The 13,819-nt window shown below is 46.5% G+C and overlaps 1 protein-coding gene across 2 annotated transcripts; it reads left to right on the top strand.

Moving 5' to 3' along the window:
- Positions 1–2,228: 2,228 nt before the first annotated feature.
- Positions 2,229–11,692, top strand: MKRN2OS (MKRN2 opposite strand). Of its 2 annotated transcripts, none has more exons than XM_053600095.1 (4): positions 2,229–2,515; positions 7,374–7,423; positions 9,541–9,703; positions 11,181–11,688. In XM_053600095.1, the coding sequence occupies exons 1-4, from the start codon at positions 2,298–2,300 to the stop codon at positions 11,419–11,421; spliced, it is 672 nt and encodes a 223-aa protein (XP_053456070.1). In that variant the 5' UTR covers positions 2,229–2,297; the 3' UTR covers positions 11,422–11,688. The 2 variants fall into 2 exon arrangements, with proteins under 2 accessions (XP_053456070.1, XP_053456071.1); XM_053600096.1 differs by having other exon boundaries at positions 2,481–2,515; positions 9,509–9,703; positions 11,181–11,692.
- The last annotated feature ends 2,127 nt before the right edge of the window (positions 11,693–13,819 follow it).

Here is a 13,819-nt window from a genome sequence, read left to right on the forward strand (position 1 = left end):
GCCCTGCTCACTGAGCGACAGGTGCCGCCCCAGGATGTGCTTTTAAATGAAAGAAGCTGCCGCCCCCTGCCGTCTTGCCCAGGGATCAAACCCGAGTCTGAGCCAGTCTCTAGAAGCAGCTGCCAGGTGGACAGAGCCGCATGTTGAAGCAAACCCGGCTGGAGGACACGGTCAGCAACGTCAGACTTTGGGAGACGCTATGACAGATGAGTCGGTGCCTCACAGATAAATTACAAGGGAAACAGAGGGGAGAAAGGGTTAAAACATACATCCAAAACACTGTGATGGATAAGACTAAATCATTATAGCTACAGATGCACACTGGGGTGATGAACCCCCAAAATAAACACAAGCAATGATGCCTACAAATATGAGATTCGAGGTCACTCTTGGAGGGAAGAAGGGGGGCTCAAAATGGGATGGACTCGAGAGGATGCAGAGATCTCTGAGATGGCAGGAATATTCTAGTGTTTCCCCGTGTGGTAGTTCTAAGAGATTGACATGAGAATAATTCATTAAATGACACATTTGTTTTGTGTAGTATTCTGTATCTATGTTTTATAACAATATTTTAAAAAGTAGAGATAAGGTAAGAAAAAAATGCTTGTGTTGGTAAAAACTGCTAGTGTATTAAAAATGTTTATTAAGCCTGGGCGCAGTGGCTCACGCCTGTAATCCTAGCACTCTGGGAGGCCAAGTGGGTGGATTGCTTGAGTTCAGGAGTTCAAGAACAGCCTGAGCAAAAGCGAGACCCTGTTTCTAAAAAATAGCTGGGACTGGGGCAGGCCCCTGTAACCCTGGCTGTCTGGGTGCCTGTAGTCACCCTGGGTAGAGTGCCTTGGTGTCACAGCTCACAGCAACCTCAGAATCTTGGGTTTAAGTGATCTTTCCTCAGCCTCTGGAGTAGCTGGAATTCCTTTGTTTTTTCTCCATTTCCATGGCTTCACTTGATTAGCCTTTAAAAAAAAAAACAGTATACAGTACAAAAACATTGGAGTTTTCACAAAGTATGTGGAAATAGTCACCTGATGTACAATTAGCTGATATACCATAATAGAATATGGGGGGTGGTGGGGTGGGAAAACATTATGGAAGAAACAAAGGGTACTACTTTTTTTTTGAGACAGAGTCTCACTAGGTCACCCTTAGTAGAGTGCTGTGGCGTCACAGCTCACAGCAACCTCAAACTCTTGGGCTTAAGTGATTCTCTTGCCTCAGCCTCCCAAGTAGGTGGGACTACAGGTGCCTGCCCCAACGCCTGGCTATTTTTTGTCGCAGTTATTATTGTTGTTTAGCTGGCCCACCGGCTTCAGTGTATGTGGCCAGCACTGTAACCAATGTGCTACAGGTGCCAAGCCAAGGGTACTACTTTCTAAAAAAATATTTTTGTGCAGTTATTTAAAATTATTTTAAAATAGTACATGTAGTAAAATGAACAGCTTGATGGTTTTTCACAATCTGAATAAATCAATGCCCAGATAATGAATCAGAACAGCCCCAGAAATAATCTCTGCCCTTTCCTAGTCAGTATTGTCCTCCTAGGATGATCACTATCCTTATTTCTAATGGTGCCGTTCATTTTTTTTTTTTTTTTTGAGACAGAGCCTCAAGCTGTCGCCCTAGATAGAGTGCTGTGGCATCACAGCTCACAGCAACCTCCAACTCCTGGACTCAAGTGATTTTCCTGCCTCCACCTCCCAAGTAGCTGGGACTATAGGCACCTGCCACAACGCCCAGCTATTTTTTGGTTGCAGCCATCATTGTTGTTTGGTAAGCCGGAGCTGGATTCAAACCCACCAGCTCAGGTGTAGGTGGCTGGTGCCCTAGCTGGTTGAGCCACAGGTGCTGAGCCGGTGCTCTCTTAATTTTTTAAGAAAAAGATTACTTTTGCAATATAAAATGTTGACATAAAATAGTCTTAAAGTATTTATTTATGCAATAACGAAGCAATATAACTTATTCTGGGAACACAAAAATGAAAGTCAGTCTCCAATCCTAACAAGTTCACAGACTAATATGAAAAACAAAACTAACTAGTAACAAAGTTCTGGTAAAAATATGAATCTGGTAGTACTGTTAGTGAAAGGGACGACTAGAGGGAGGAGGTCTTTAAGGGACGGACGGGAGCTGGCTGGAAACTAGCTCTTTAAGAAACCGGTCTCTGGGCAGCCTGGTTACTGGTTAATGCTACCTGGATGACGTCATTGTTGATCAGGTTACTCCGGGCAGCCTGCACTTGCCAGCTGTATAATGAGGAAGAGGAAGAAAGGTCTTCTGGTAGCCCAGGGGCGAAAGCTATGCACCGGGCAGAAGCTGGAAAGCCCTTAATTAAATTCAGCCACTGTGAGAAATCCATCTACAGCTTCAGCGCGCCCCAGCGCTGCCCCCTCTGCGGGCAGGCCCTGGGCTCGCAGAGGCTGGAGGAGGCGCCTGTGAGCATCGCTAACCCGTTTACCAACGGGCATCAAGAAAAATACTGCTTCCTCCTCAGACCCACGCAGGGAACATTTCTCAGGTACTGTGGGTTTTTTTTTTTTTTTTAAGTGTTACGTTGAATTGTGCAACCTTTGCGTGTTTTATTCACTAAAACTTTCTTTTCCTAACGGTTCTATACAGCCCGAGGTCTGGTGGACAATCTTTCCAGTGCTTTGGCCTTACATCCTGAGATGTAGGCCTCGTGGCTTCATAAAAACAGATGGGGGCTCACATATGTTCCTGCAGAAAGTGCAAGAACACATGTCGCCTGTGTAGAGAGCAGACCTGCTCATACAGCTTTATGGAGAGAAATGCGTGCTAAGATGCTAACGGGAGGGTGGCCCTGCAGCTAATGTCATCCTGGTGACACCTGGACTGCCAGTAAGTTGAAGAATAGAGCTGGTCTATTTCCATTATAGACACCAACTGGCTTTAAGAATGAATTCAGAACTCGTGAGAGAGGGTTATACCTTATTGGCCCTGTGGATTTTACAAATGGGACTGACCAGCCCTGTGGAAGCCAGGCTTCAGAAGACCATCGATGCCACCAAATGAAGGTGCAAGCCTTAGGAAGTGTCGTTTGGCTCCTGTGTATCATTACAGTGTAATGCTCCTTGAAATCTACCCTCCTAACTCTCTTGTCCTCTCATGAGTCCTGGTTTGGGACAAGAAAAATTAGAGTTGACTACTCACTTTCCTGCTTACTAACTACTTTAATCAATTTCCTTCTGGTCCCTATGAGGATTAAATGAGCCAAAGTGTATGAAGGGTATTGATCCAGGGGCAGCACCCGTAGCTCAGTGGGTAGGGCGCTGGCCACATGCACCAAGGCTGGTGGGTTCGAACCTGGCCCAGGCCAGCTAAAATGACAATGACAACTGCAACAAAAAAATAGCTGGGTATTATGGTGGGTGCCTGTAGTCCCAGCTACTTGGGAGGCTGAGACAAGAGAATTGCTTAAGCTCAGGAGTTTGAGGATGCTGTGAGCTGTGACACCATGGCACTCTATCCAGGATGATAGCGATAGCTTGAGACTGTCTCAAAAAAAAGGGGGGTATTGATCCAACTGCTGGGTGCTGAGCTGTCCAGGGATGACAGCACAGCCTCTGGTGTCACAAAGCCCCCAATTCCTTAGCCGGGCATTGTGGCGGGCGCCTGTAGTCCCAGCTACTTGGGAGGCTGAGGCAAGAGAATCGCTTAAGCCCAGGAGTTGGAGGTTGCTGTGAGCTGTGTGAGGCCACGGCCCTCTACCGAGGGCCATAAAGTGAGACTCTGTCTCTAAAAAAAAAAAAAAAAAGAAAAACAAAGCCCCCAATTCCTATCCTGTTTAACCAGCTCTAGGACCCTCTGCAAGTCTCTGGTTCCTTATCAGTAAAAATCACACTGTTTTGCAAAGTTGTGAGGCTTAGCTGTAGATAAGGCATATAAACCTGGCTTAAGCATCAGTTACGATATTTCACCAACATGCTCCTTCCCATCCCACCCTCTTCATATTTGCCTCAGGCTCTAACTCCATAGCCTGGCAGAACCTTTGTTGCCACCTTAATCAGAATTGTGCCGGGCTCGGCAGCTCACTCCCGTAATCTTAGCACTTTGGGAGGCCGAGATGGGAGGATCCCTTGAGCTCAGGAGTCCAAGACCAGCCTGAGCAAGATGAGACCCCATCTCTACTAAAAATAGAAAGGCTGGGTTTGGTGGCTCATGCCTGTAATCCCAGCACTCTGGGAGGTTGAGGTGGGTGGATTGCCTGAGCTCACGAGTTTGAGACCAGCCTGAGCTAGAGTGAGACCCCCGTCTCTAAAAATAGCTGGGTGCTGTGGTGGGCGCCTATAGTACCAGCTACTTGGGAGGCTGAGGCAAGAGAATCGTGTGAGCCCAAGGGTTTGAGGTTGCTGTGAGCTATGATGCCACAGCACTCTACCGAGGGCAACAAATTGAGACTCTGTTTCAAAATAAATAAATAAATAAAAACTAGCCAGGCATTGGGCAGGGGCTTGTAGTCCCAGCTACTTTACTTGGGAGGCTAAGGCATGAGGATCTCTTGAGCCCAGGAGTTTGAGGTTGCTGTGAGCTGATGGCACAGCACTCTAGCCTGGGGCAACAGAGTGAGACTCTGTCTCAAAACACACAACCAAACGAACATGCAGCCCAAATGTTAATAGTCCCTCATTCATGCTAACTCGGAGTCCTTAGCTGGCTGACTCCAAAAGCTTTGGAATAAAGTGGTCAAAATTTGGAATTCATTTTCCCGTAACGTTGGTTCCATTCAACAAATCCTTACCGAGCAGCTCTACGTGGGAAATGCTAGGGATGTCACAGTGAACAAGCCACAGCTCTTCTCCCAAGATGAGACACATGAAAGGCCTTCAGAGTGGCCCTTAATAAGCATCTATTTGTTCTATGATGTGGTTGTGACGCTGACAGGCCTGGTCTCACTGGCAGAAGGGAAGTGGTGGTGTTGGAACAGGTCACATGCTTTGGCATCCTCCTGTCCCTTTCAGGTGCTGAGGCCAGCATCTGCAGAGACCCCAAGATACCCCCTTCCCTTCAGACCTTCTAAGGGCCTTAAGGCAGTGGTTCTCAACCTGTGGGTCACGACCCCTTTTTAACAATGAAACTACATTGCAGCATTAGGAAGGTTGAGAACCATTGCTCTAAAGCCAAGTTCCAAATTATTTCCTTCCTTCTCACCCAAATTTCCAAACCCACAGTACTGCTTCCTATAACTCACCCGAGACAAGGTCATGTTCTTGGTAAGAGAACTGGTGGTGACCCAAAGGAATCACCCACATCTGATCTAACTAGGTTGGACTCTCTCAGGGCTGCCCTATATGGTTGCGGGTTGTAGACAGCGTAGTGATCTAGACCAAGGCCGTGATGGGGGCTGAAACTTAGCTGCACTCCTCTCGTCAACCAAGCTCCCAGTGCAGAACTGCGTGTGCAGGAAGAAGGGGCAGCTTTTCCTAATTTGTACAAAGGTGTCACATGGTCCTGCCCCTCTCACATGCTTCTGTAACACTGTAATTTTTTTTTAACCTTTACAATACTTTTTAGTTTATTAAAAACTTGTTGGGGTGGTGCCTGTGGCTCAAAAGGGTAGGGCGCTGGCCCCATACGCTGGAGGTGGCGGGTTCAAACCCAGCCCTGGCCATAAACTGGAAAAACAACAACAACAACAACAACAACAAAAATCTCGTTGGGCTCAGTGCCTGTAGCTCAGCGGCTAGGGCACCAGCCACATACACCAGAGCTGGCAGGTTCAAACCCAGCCTGGGCCTGCTAAACAAGGACAACTACAACCAAAAAATAGCCGGACTTTGGGGCGGGTGCCTGTAGTCCCAGCTACTTGGGAGGCCAAGGCAAGAGAATCACTTGAGCCCAAGAGTTAGAGGTTGCTGTGAGCTGTGATGCCACAGCACTCCACTGAGGGCAACATAGTGAGGCTCTGCCTTAAAAAGTAAATAAATAAAAACTTGTTGATGGGTGGCGCCTGTGGCTCAGTCGGTAGGGCGCCAGCCCCATATACCAAGGGTGGTGGGTTCAAACCCGGCCCCGGCCAAACTGCAACCAAAAAATAGCCGGGTGTTGTGGCGGGCGCCTGTAGTCCCAGCTACTCGGGAGGCTGAGGCAAGAGAATCGCTTAAGCCCAGGAGTTGGAGGTTGCTGTGAGCTGTGTGAGGTCACGGCACTCTACCGAGGGGTATAAAGTGAGACTGTCTCTACAAAAAAAAAAAAAAAAAAAACTTGTTGAACTAAATCAAAAAGTCTCTGGAAGTGAGCAAAATCCATAAGGGCAGGAATCTTGTGTTGTCTCCTTCAGTGTCACATAGCCCTTCACTCATGACAGGCCCAGAGTGGACACCCAATAAACATCTGTTGCACAACTAAGAAATAACTGAAAGGTGGGGAGGAAATGTCTGGATGGTGGGGTACAAAGAATAGCCATGTGCTCAGGGAGCGCCTGGGGGCAGCAGTTTCCCCAGAGGGCTGGTATTAGCCACTGGGCTGTTTGCTTATCCAAGTGTCATTCTCAACTTGGGAGCACATGGTGTCTCAAAAATGTCAAAGTGGCTGCAACAGGATGACCTGGGGAAAATCGCTGTGAGAAAGTGGGGCAGCTATTAGTGTCTTTGGCCATTTTAAAGCTCAGGACTGTTGCTTTAGGGAGGAACCAAATATCCAGAGCTGTGGTCTGACAAAGAAGCTTCATCATTTAAAAATTATCTCTGATTTATCTGACACCTCTGTGGGGCAGGACTCACTAGGCATTTTATTCTTCCTAGCCGCTTGCTAGGAAGCTTATGATATTCCCATTTTACAGGTGAGGAAACTGAGATTAGAGAGAGTCACATGCCCAGTATCCCAGGGCTAGCAAGTGATGGCCTGGGATCGTATATGAAGATTCAGTTATATGGAGTTATACAGTTAATGAACATTCTTGTGTGCAGAATAATTTCAGAAGACAAGGGCTGTGCAGGAGAAGCAGGCATGGCTGCTATTTTAGTTTTGAAGGTCGAGGTCCACTAATGCACTCCGGGTCCTTCCAGCCACAACAGCCTAAGGAAGAAAGAGTACAGAGCTCTTTTAGCAGCTGACCTCCAGGTGGGCCCTGGGCAGCGGATGGCAGGCTGAATCTATGCTCTCTCAGGGTGGCCTTCCAGAACACTTCCATTACTGGGGTTCTAAGAAAATCCAGATTGGGGTAGGGGGCAGGGGAGTATTTTCTACTTCAAATGTATAATACTTTTCCTTTAGTGAGCTTTAAAAAGGCCTTCCCCCAACCTGGACGCCAGCATGAGTTCTGGTACCAGCTGAGAGGGGAGGCCCACAGCATACTTCCCACCTTAGTACCAATTCTTTCTGCCAAACACATGCAAACAAATCCGTGTTTCTTTCAGGGAGTATGATGGAAGGTCTGATCTTCATGTTGGAATAACTAACACAAATGGTGAGTGCATTTTCTTACCTTTTTATTTAGCTTAACACCCTTGCCCCTCCAATACCCAGTTATAGGAGAGCACCATTTCTGAGAAGATATGTTCATGGCAACATTTATTTTTATTTACTTACTTAATTTTATTATTATTATTTTGAGACGGAGTCTCACTTTGTCACCCTTGGTAGAGTGCCGTGATGTCATAGCTCATAGCAACCTCAAACTCTTGGGCTCAAGTGATCCTCTTGTCTCAGCCTTTCGAGTAGCGGGGACTACGGGCACCCGCCACAACACCTGGCTATTTTTTAGAGATCGGGTCTCACTCTTGCTCAAGCTGGTCTTGAACCTGCAATCCACCCACCTCGCTTCCCAGAGTGTTGGGTGTACAGGCGTGAGCCACCACATCCAGCCCCATGGCAACATTTAACCAGCAATTCCTTCCTTCACTGGGGTCTCCTACTGCCCCATGAGGTGCGTATTGCTAAATATGCAATGAGAGGCAGTGAGAAATATTTGACTTCATGGCAAGTTATTACTAAAAAAACTAAACATTTTAAAGTTATTTAACGTTTTCTCAGTGAAGAGTCTTGAAAACCTGAAAAGTTTTTGTTGATCTTTGGGAGAGGAAAAAACAGATGCTCAGAAGATCTGCTCAATTTATTTATTTATTTTAGAGACAGAGTCTTACTTTGTCATCCTCGGTAGAGTGCTGTCACATCATAGCTCACAGTAACCTCCAGCTTTTGGGCTTAGGCGATTCTCTTGCCTCAGCCTCTCGAGTAGCTGGGACTATAGGCACCTGCCACAAAGCCTGGCAATTTTTAGACATGAGATCTTGCTCTGGCTCAGCCTGGTCTCAAACCCATGAACTCAGGCAATCCACCCACCTTGGCCTCCCAGAGTGCTAGGATTACAGGCATGAGCCACTGCACCCGGCCCTAAGGTAAATTTTCTTTCTTTCTTTTTTTTTTTTTTTGTAGAGACAGAGTCTCACTTTATGGCCCTCGGTAGAGTGCCGTGGCCTCACACAGCTCACAGCAACCTCCAACTCCTGGGCTTAAGCGATTCTCTTGCCTCAGCCTCCCGAGTAGCTGGGACTACAGGCGCCCGCCACAACGCCCGGCTATTTTTTTGGTTGCAGTTTGGCCGGGGCCGGGTTTGAACCCGCCACCCTCGGTAATGGGGCCGGCACCTTACCGACTGAGCCACAGGCACTGCCCCTAAGGTAAATTTTCAACAAAAAAAATTGTTTTGACCAAATCTAGCTCTGAGGGCACTAAGTTTACCATCCCTGAAACCAGAAGCATTTCTTTTTTTCTGAGACATAGTGTCACTCCGGCACCCTGAGTAGAGTGCTGTGGCATTGTAGCTCACAGTAACCTCAACCTCTGGGGCTCAAGCGGTCCCCTTGCCTCAGCCTCCCGGGTAGCTGGGACTACAAGCTGGAAGCATTCTTTTCTACAGGACAAAGGTCAGGGTGCAGTCCGTTGCAGGAAGTGTGGATGGAAATGAGAGCCAGGTGAGGCTCAAATCACAGGCCTCACAGGTGAAGTCTGATAACAGCCTTTGCTTAACCCCTGGAGACAAGAGAAACTAGTACTGTGACCAGAAACCAGAACAGGTGTTTTTGAACCCAGCTTTACCCACCTGAGCAGTCACACTTACTCCTAATATTTATCAGTGGAAATTCATTGCTGAATTAAGGAAACACTGTAGAGGGATCTGCAAATAGAGAATTCTGATAACAATATTTGGAGATGATTATCCTGGCGTCTCTGTTTCCTGAGGACAACCTCACAACCTGAGCAGCAGGGAGAACAAGAACGGGTTTCCCTGAAGGAGACGCTTCGCTGAGAAGGGGGTGGGGGGCAAGGAGAAGGGTGCCGGGGCTAGTAAACCCTCCCTGACTCCAGCCAAGACCCTATCTAAATCTCATTAGATGGATGGAAGGAGATTATTCTAGAATCTCTCCCGTCCTTTGTACGTTGCTCTCTGGCAGTTAGAGGAAAAGGCCACCAGAATTTACGTGATGTTCCCAAGTTGGCTGCTGTCATTTTTCTGACGTCCCTTTTTCACAGAGGGGCATTTTTTTCCTAGAGTCTCTGCATGACTTTGGCTCTGGTTTGCAGGAGTTGTGTATAATTACAACATGCATGGTGTCCAGCGAGATGACTCAGGGTGGGAGCAGAGCATAAGCATCCCCTTACTGCAGCCCAACATGTACGGACTGATGGATCAGTGGGACAAGTACCTGGAAGACTTCTCCACCTCAGGGCCCTGGCTGCCCCACAGGTAGGTGGCTGCAAAGACCTGAGCTGCACTTAGCTTCCTGCTGAGCCCACCCTGAGATAGCAGTGCCTATAATGGAAGTTGAATTACTTCAGGTTTTCGGCAGAGGTGGGTCAGCATACCTTTATACACCCAAATCACAGCATTTATTTTAGTTATGTGACTAAGTATTTTTACATATAAATAGCAAAAGTCATGACGTTACATATCTTTAAAACAATGCTCAAAATGTAAAAATATTGAAAGTCCATATTTTCGGCCAGGTGCAGTGGCTCATGCCTGTAAGGGAGACCAAGGTGGGTGGATTGGTTGAGCTCAGGAGTTCAAGACCAGCCTGAGCAAGAGCGAGACCCTATCTGTACTAAAAATAGAAAAACTAGCTGGACATCATGGTGGGCATTTGTAGTCCCACCTACTCAGAAGGCTGAGGCAGGAGGATCGCCTGAGCTCAAAGGTTGGAGGTTGCTGTGAGCCATAATGATGCCACGACACTCTATATAAGGCAACTGAGTAAAGATTGTCTCAAAAAAAACCCCTCATATTTTATTAGTTTTAGCGATTCTGAAATTAATTTTTCAACTCCTCATTCCCTCAACACTTTAAAAGCTGTACAGGTACAGCATACTTAACATTGTTTGGAGGATTTTCTTGAAATAATTTTAAACACTGTGGGATATCATAAAACTCAGATATAGAATTTCACTTTTTTTTTTTTTTTGAGACAGAGCCTCAAGCTATTGTCCTTAATAGAGTGCCGTAGCATCACAGCTCACAGCAACCTCCAACTCCTGAGCTTAAGCGATTCTCTTGCCTCAACCTCCCAAGTAGCTGGGACTATAGGTGCCCGCCATGACACCTGGCTATTTTTTGGCTGTAGTTGTCATTGTTGTTTGGCAGGCCCAGGCTAGAGTCAAACCTGCCAGCTCTGGTGTATGTGGCTGGTGCCTTAGCCGCTTGAGCTACAGGCACCAAACCAGAATTTCACTTCTAAAATCTAAAATTTCAGTGAAATTAAGTCCCCCAAATTGGCAGTTTACATGCAACTAAGTCACCACCCTGAACATGATGGGGAGACTGTGCCTACTTGTCCTTAAGTAGCAGGTATAATAGTCCACGATGCTAATTGCCCCCCAGAGTTGCACCTCTAGCTTTGTAACCAAGTGGTCAGCACACATAGGCTCCAGCTCGCACCCAGGAGGAGCTCGATTTCAATCACCAAAGTCCTTCAGTAGCTTCACAGCCTGTTCCTGAGTAGCTTTTTATTTATTTAGTTAGTTATTTGAGACAGAGTCTCAAGCTGTTGCCTTGAGTAGAGTGCCATGGCATCACAGCTCACAGCAGCCTCAAACTCTTGGGTTTAAGCGATTCTCTTGCCTCAGCCCCCCAAGTAGCTGGGACTACAGGCGCCTGACACAACGCCCTGGTATCTGAACAGCTTTTATAACGCAACCTTCCCTCCCCCCTGACCCTGCTCTGTAAGGTACGAAGAAGACCGTCACAACTGCTACAGTTATGCCCTCACCTTCATTAACTGTGTCCTGACCACAGAAGGGAAAGTGCAACTGGACAAGAGTGAATTCACAGAGAGATACGTGGTCCCAAGGACAAGGCTGGCTTCCAAGTACATCACACTCCACCGCGCAGTAGAGGAGCAGGGCTTCTATGTGACTGACCGTCCCCACCCAGAGACACGCCCTCCTTCTGGCAGCGGTTTGTGCTGACCCCTGTGAGCGCACAGGGGACTGGACGTTCAGAAGCTACTACCTTTCATAAGTACTGCAGAGTTCCCAGCGCACTGGACTGTGGCTGATAAAGTGGGCAGCTTCCCCTTACATGTATTTCAGCTATTATAGCCTGAGAATTTACAAAATTAATAAAGATTGTCCTGGGTTCAAAAAAATATATGCATTACAACTAAATTATCTTACACCAGTTGGGTTTTTAGACTGAGCATCTACATCACAGCATGAAGTGGTAGCACCTTTTATTCACAGCAGTGGAAGCTGCTCCTATAAATTAATTCAGGCCGAACAAACTCACTTTTCAATATGGATCCAGAAAGTGGGAATTTGAAGGGAGGGAAGTGAGTGAGATGTAAGTTACGAAGGAATGAGAAGCTTGCCCTAATGGTTTTTATTTTAAAAAGCACATGGTTTCCTCCTTTTTTTATGATTAAAATTCAGTTGAAGCCCCCATAGCTGACCACCTCCTTAAGCCGACCTAATTTTCATAGACTGGACATGCACCACATGTAAGTATCAGCACAGTAGGCCTAGCTCCTTATGTTGACCACCTCTGTTGACCAGTTGGTTACAGTCCCCTGGGTGGTCGACTTACAGAGGTTCCACTGTGTGTCCGTGTGTTTACGTATAAAGCACGTGGCAACCTTGTGACAGTGAACAATAGTAAAACTAAACAAAAACCATCAGAATCTAAGTCAGATAATGGCTACTCCTTTCTGGTGGGCTCTTCTGAGCCTACATGCACAATCTGGGCTTGCAGATGCTCAACTCAGTAAAACATTAGTCTGTCTCCTTTTCATTTGGCCTGACCTGACGCACGCAGATCGGGGTGTTGGGTTTGCCATTGAAAAGGATTTCTTCTGCTCACTCAAAATACAAAATTTAGAAAGGACATGAAGGGCATATCTTCTTTCTGTCATATAATACTTTTGGGAGGAGGAAAGGGGAAACTGGGATGAATTAACTATGAAGAAATGAGGTGACTTTTTTTTTTTTTGTAGAGACAGAGTCTCACTGTACCGCCCTCGGGTAGAGTGCCATGGCGTCACACGGCTCACAGCAACCTCCAGCTCTTGGGCTTACGCGATTCTCTTGCCTCAGCCTCCCGAGCAGCTGGGACTACAGGCGCCAGCCACAACGCCCGGCTATTTTGTTGTTGCAGTTTGGCCGGGGCTGGGTTTGAACCCGCCACCCTCGGCATATGGGGCTGGTGCCCTACTCACTGAGCCACAGGCGCCGCCCGAAATGAGGTGACTTTTAACAAGTGTATTAGAATCTGAATACCTAAATAATCATCAAACTTCAAATGGCCAATGTGCAAAACATTTTAGAATTCCTGTTTGGAATTAATTGAGAAATCACATTGTTTTTGACCATGTGTGATACATACTCCACTTAATCTCATTCCCCAGCCTTGGCAAAAAAAAAAAAAAGTCTAATTTCTACAAACCAAAGCCCTCTTCAAGGTACCAATAATTACTTTGTGTTAAAATAACGTAATGGAAAGCCTGTATGCTGAGATGGATCCAACACCCAGGTTCCTGTTATATTCAAACTAAATGAAACTTAGTTGGCCAATCACGAATAGTTAACTGAACATTTGTTATATAATAGGATACCTCCCACCATGATAATCCAGATAACTTTCGACCAACCAATTTCTTTTTTTTTTTTTTTTAGGACACATTAAAATTTGCTTTAATACTTCTCTGGGGGGAAAAAAAAAACCACACTTGTAGCGAATGGACAAGAAACATTTTTATGCTATTATTTGTATCTACCATGCCATGAATTCATAGGGGAAGAGGTTCCAGCAGCTCAGGGAGGCACCTTGCCATTTAATGTGACAAAGTGTTGATTGACTTGAATTCGTGGGAAATAGGTTCCAGCACCTTGTATCACTGTTACATGGGGACTATTGGTTATCTTGTGTGCCCCTGCTGTACACATATTATGCCATGAGCTCATGGGGAATAAATAGGTTCCAGCACCTAAAAACATGGGTTCACTAGTACTCCTGAGTGCTATGTCATATGCTTATTATGCCATGAATTCACAGGGAATGGGTTCCAGGAGCTCAGGCTCCTTTCCGTTAGTTCTCACAAAGTGGGCTTCTCTGGGTGGCGCAGGCTGGCGCTTCAGTTGAACCCAGGTACCTTTCTCTTTGGCTTCCTTCTTTTTCTGATCATTTTCCCTCACGCATTTCAGGAAGCTATCTCGGCTCTTAGAGTGCTTAATATGCTCAATACGAACATTAATCCTCTTTGCGAGGATCTTGCCCTTAACTTGTTTGTTTACAACAATGCCAACAGCATGCTGGGTAACACTGTAAACTCTTCCAGTTTTGCCATGGTGACATCTGTGTGGCATGCCTTTT

This window comes from Nycticebus coucang, chromosome 8 (assembly GCF_027406575.1).
Source record: "Nycticebus coucang isolate mNycCou1 chromosome 8, mNycCou1.pri, whole genome shotgun sequence".
NCBI lineage: Eukaryota > Metazoa > Chordata > Mammalia > Primates > Lorisidae > Nycticebus > Nycticebus coucang.

Bases quoted from the DNA above. Each gene is read 5' to 3' on its own strand.
- MKRN2OS (XM_053600095.1), top strand. From the start codon at position 2,298: ATGCACCGGGCAGAAGCTGGAAAGCCCTTAATTAAATTCAGCCACTGT. The intron at 2,516-7,373 runs GTACTGTGGGTT...TGTTTCTTTCAG, and splicing joins ACGCAGGGAACATTTCTCAG to GGAGTATGATGGAAGGTCTG. The intron at 9,704-11,180 runs GTAGGTGGCTGC...CTGCTCTGTAAG, and splicing joins GGGCCCTGGCTGCCCCACAG to GTACGAAGAAGACCGTCACA.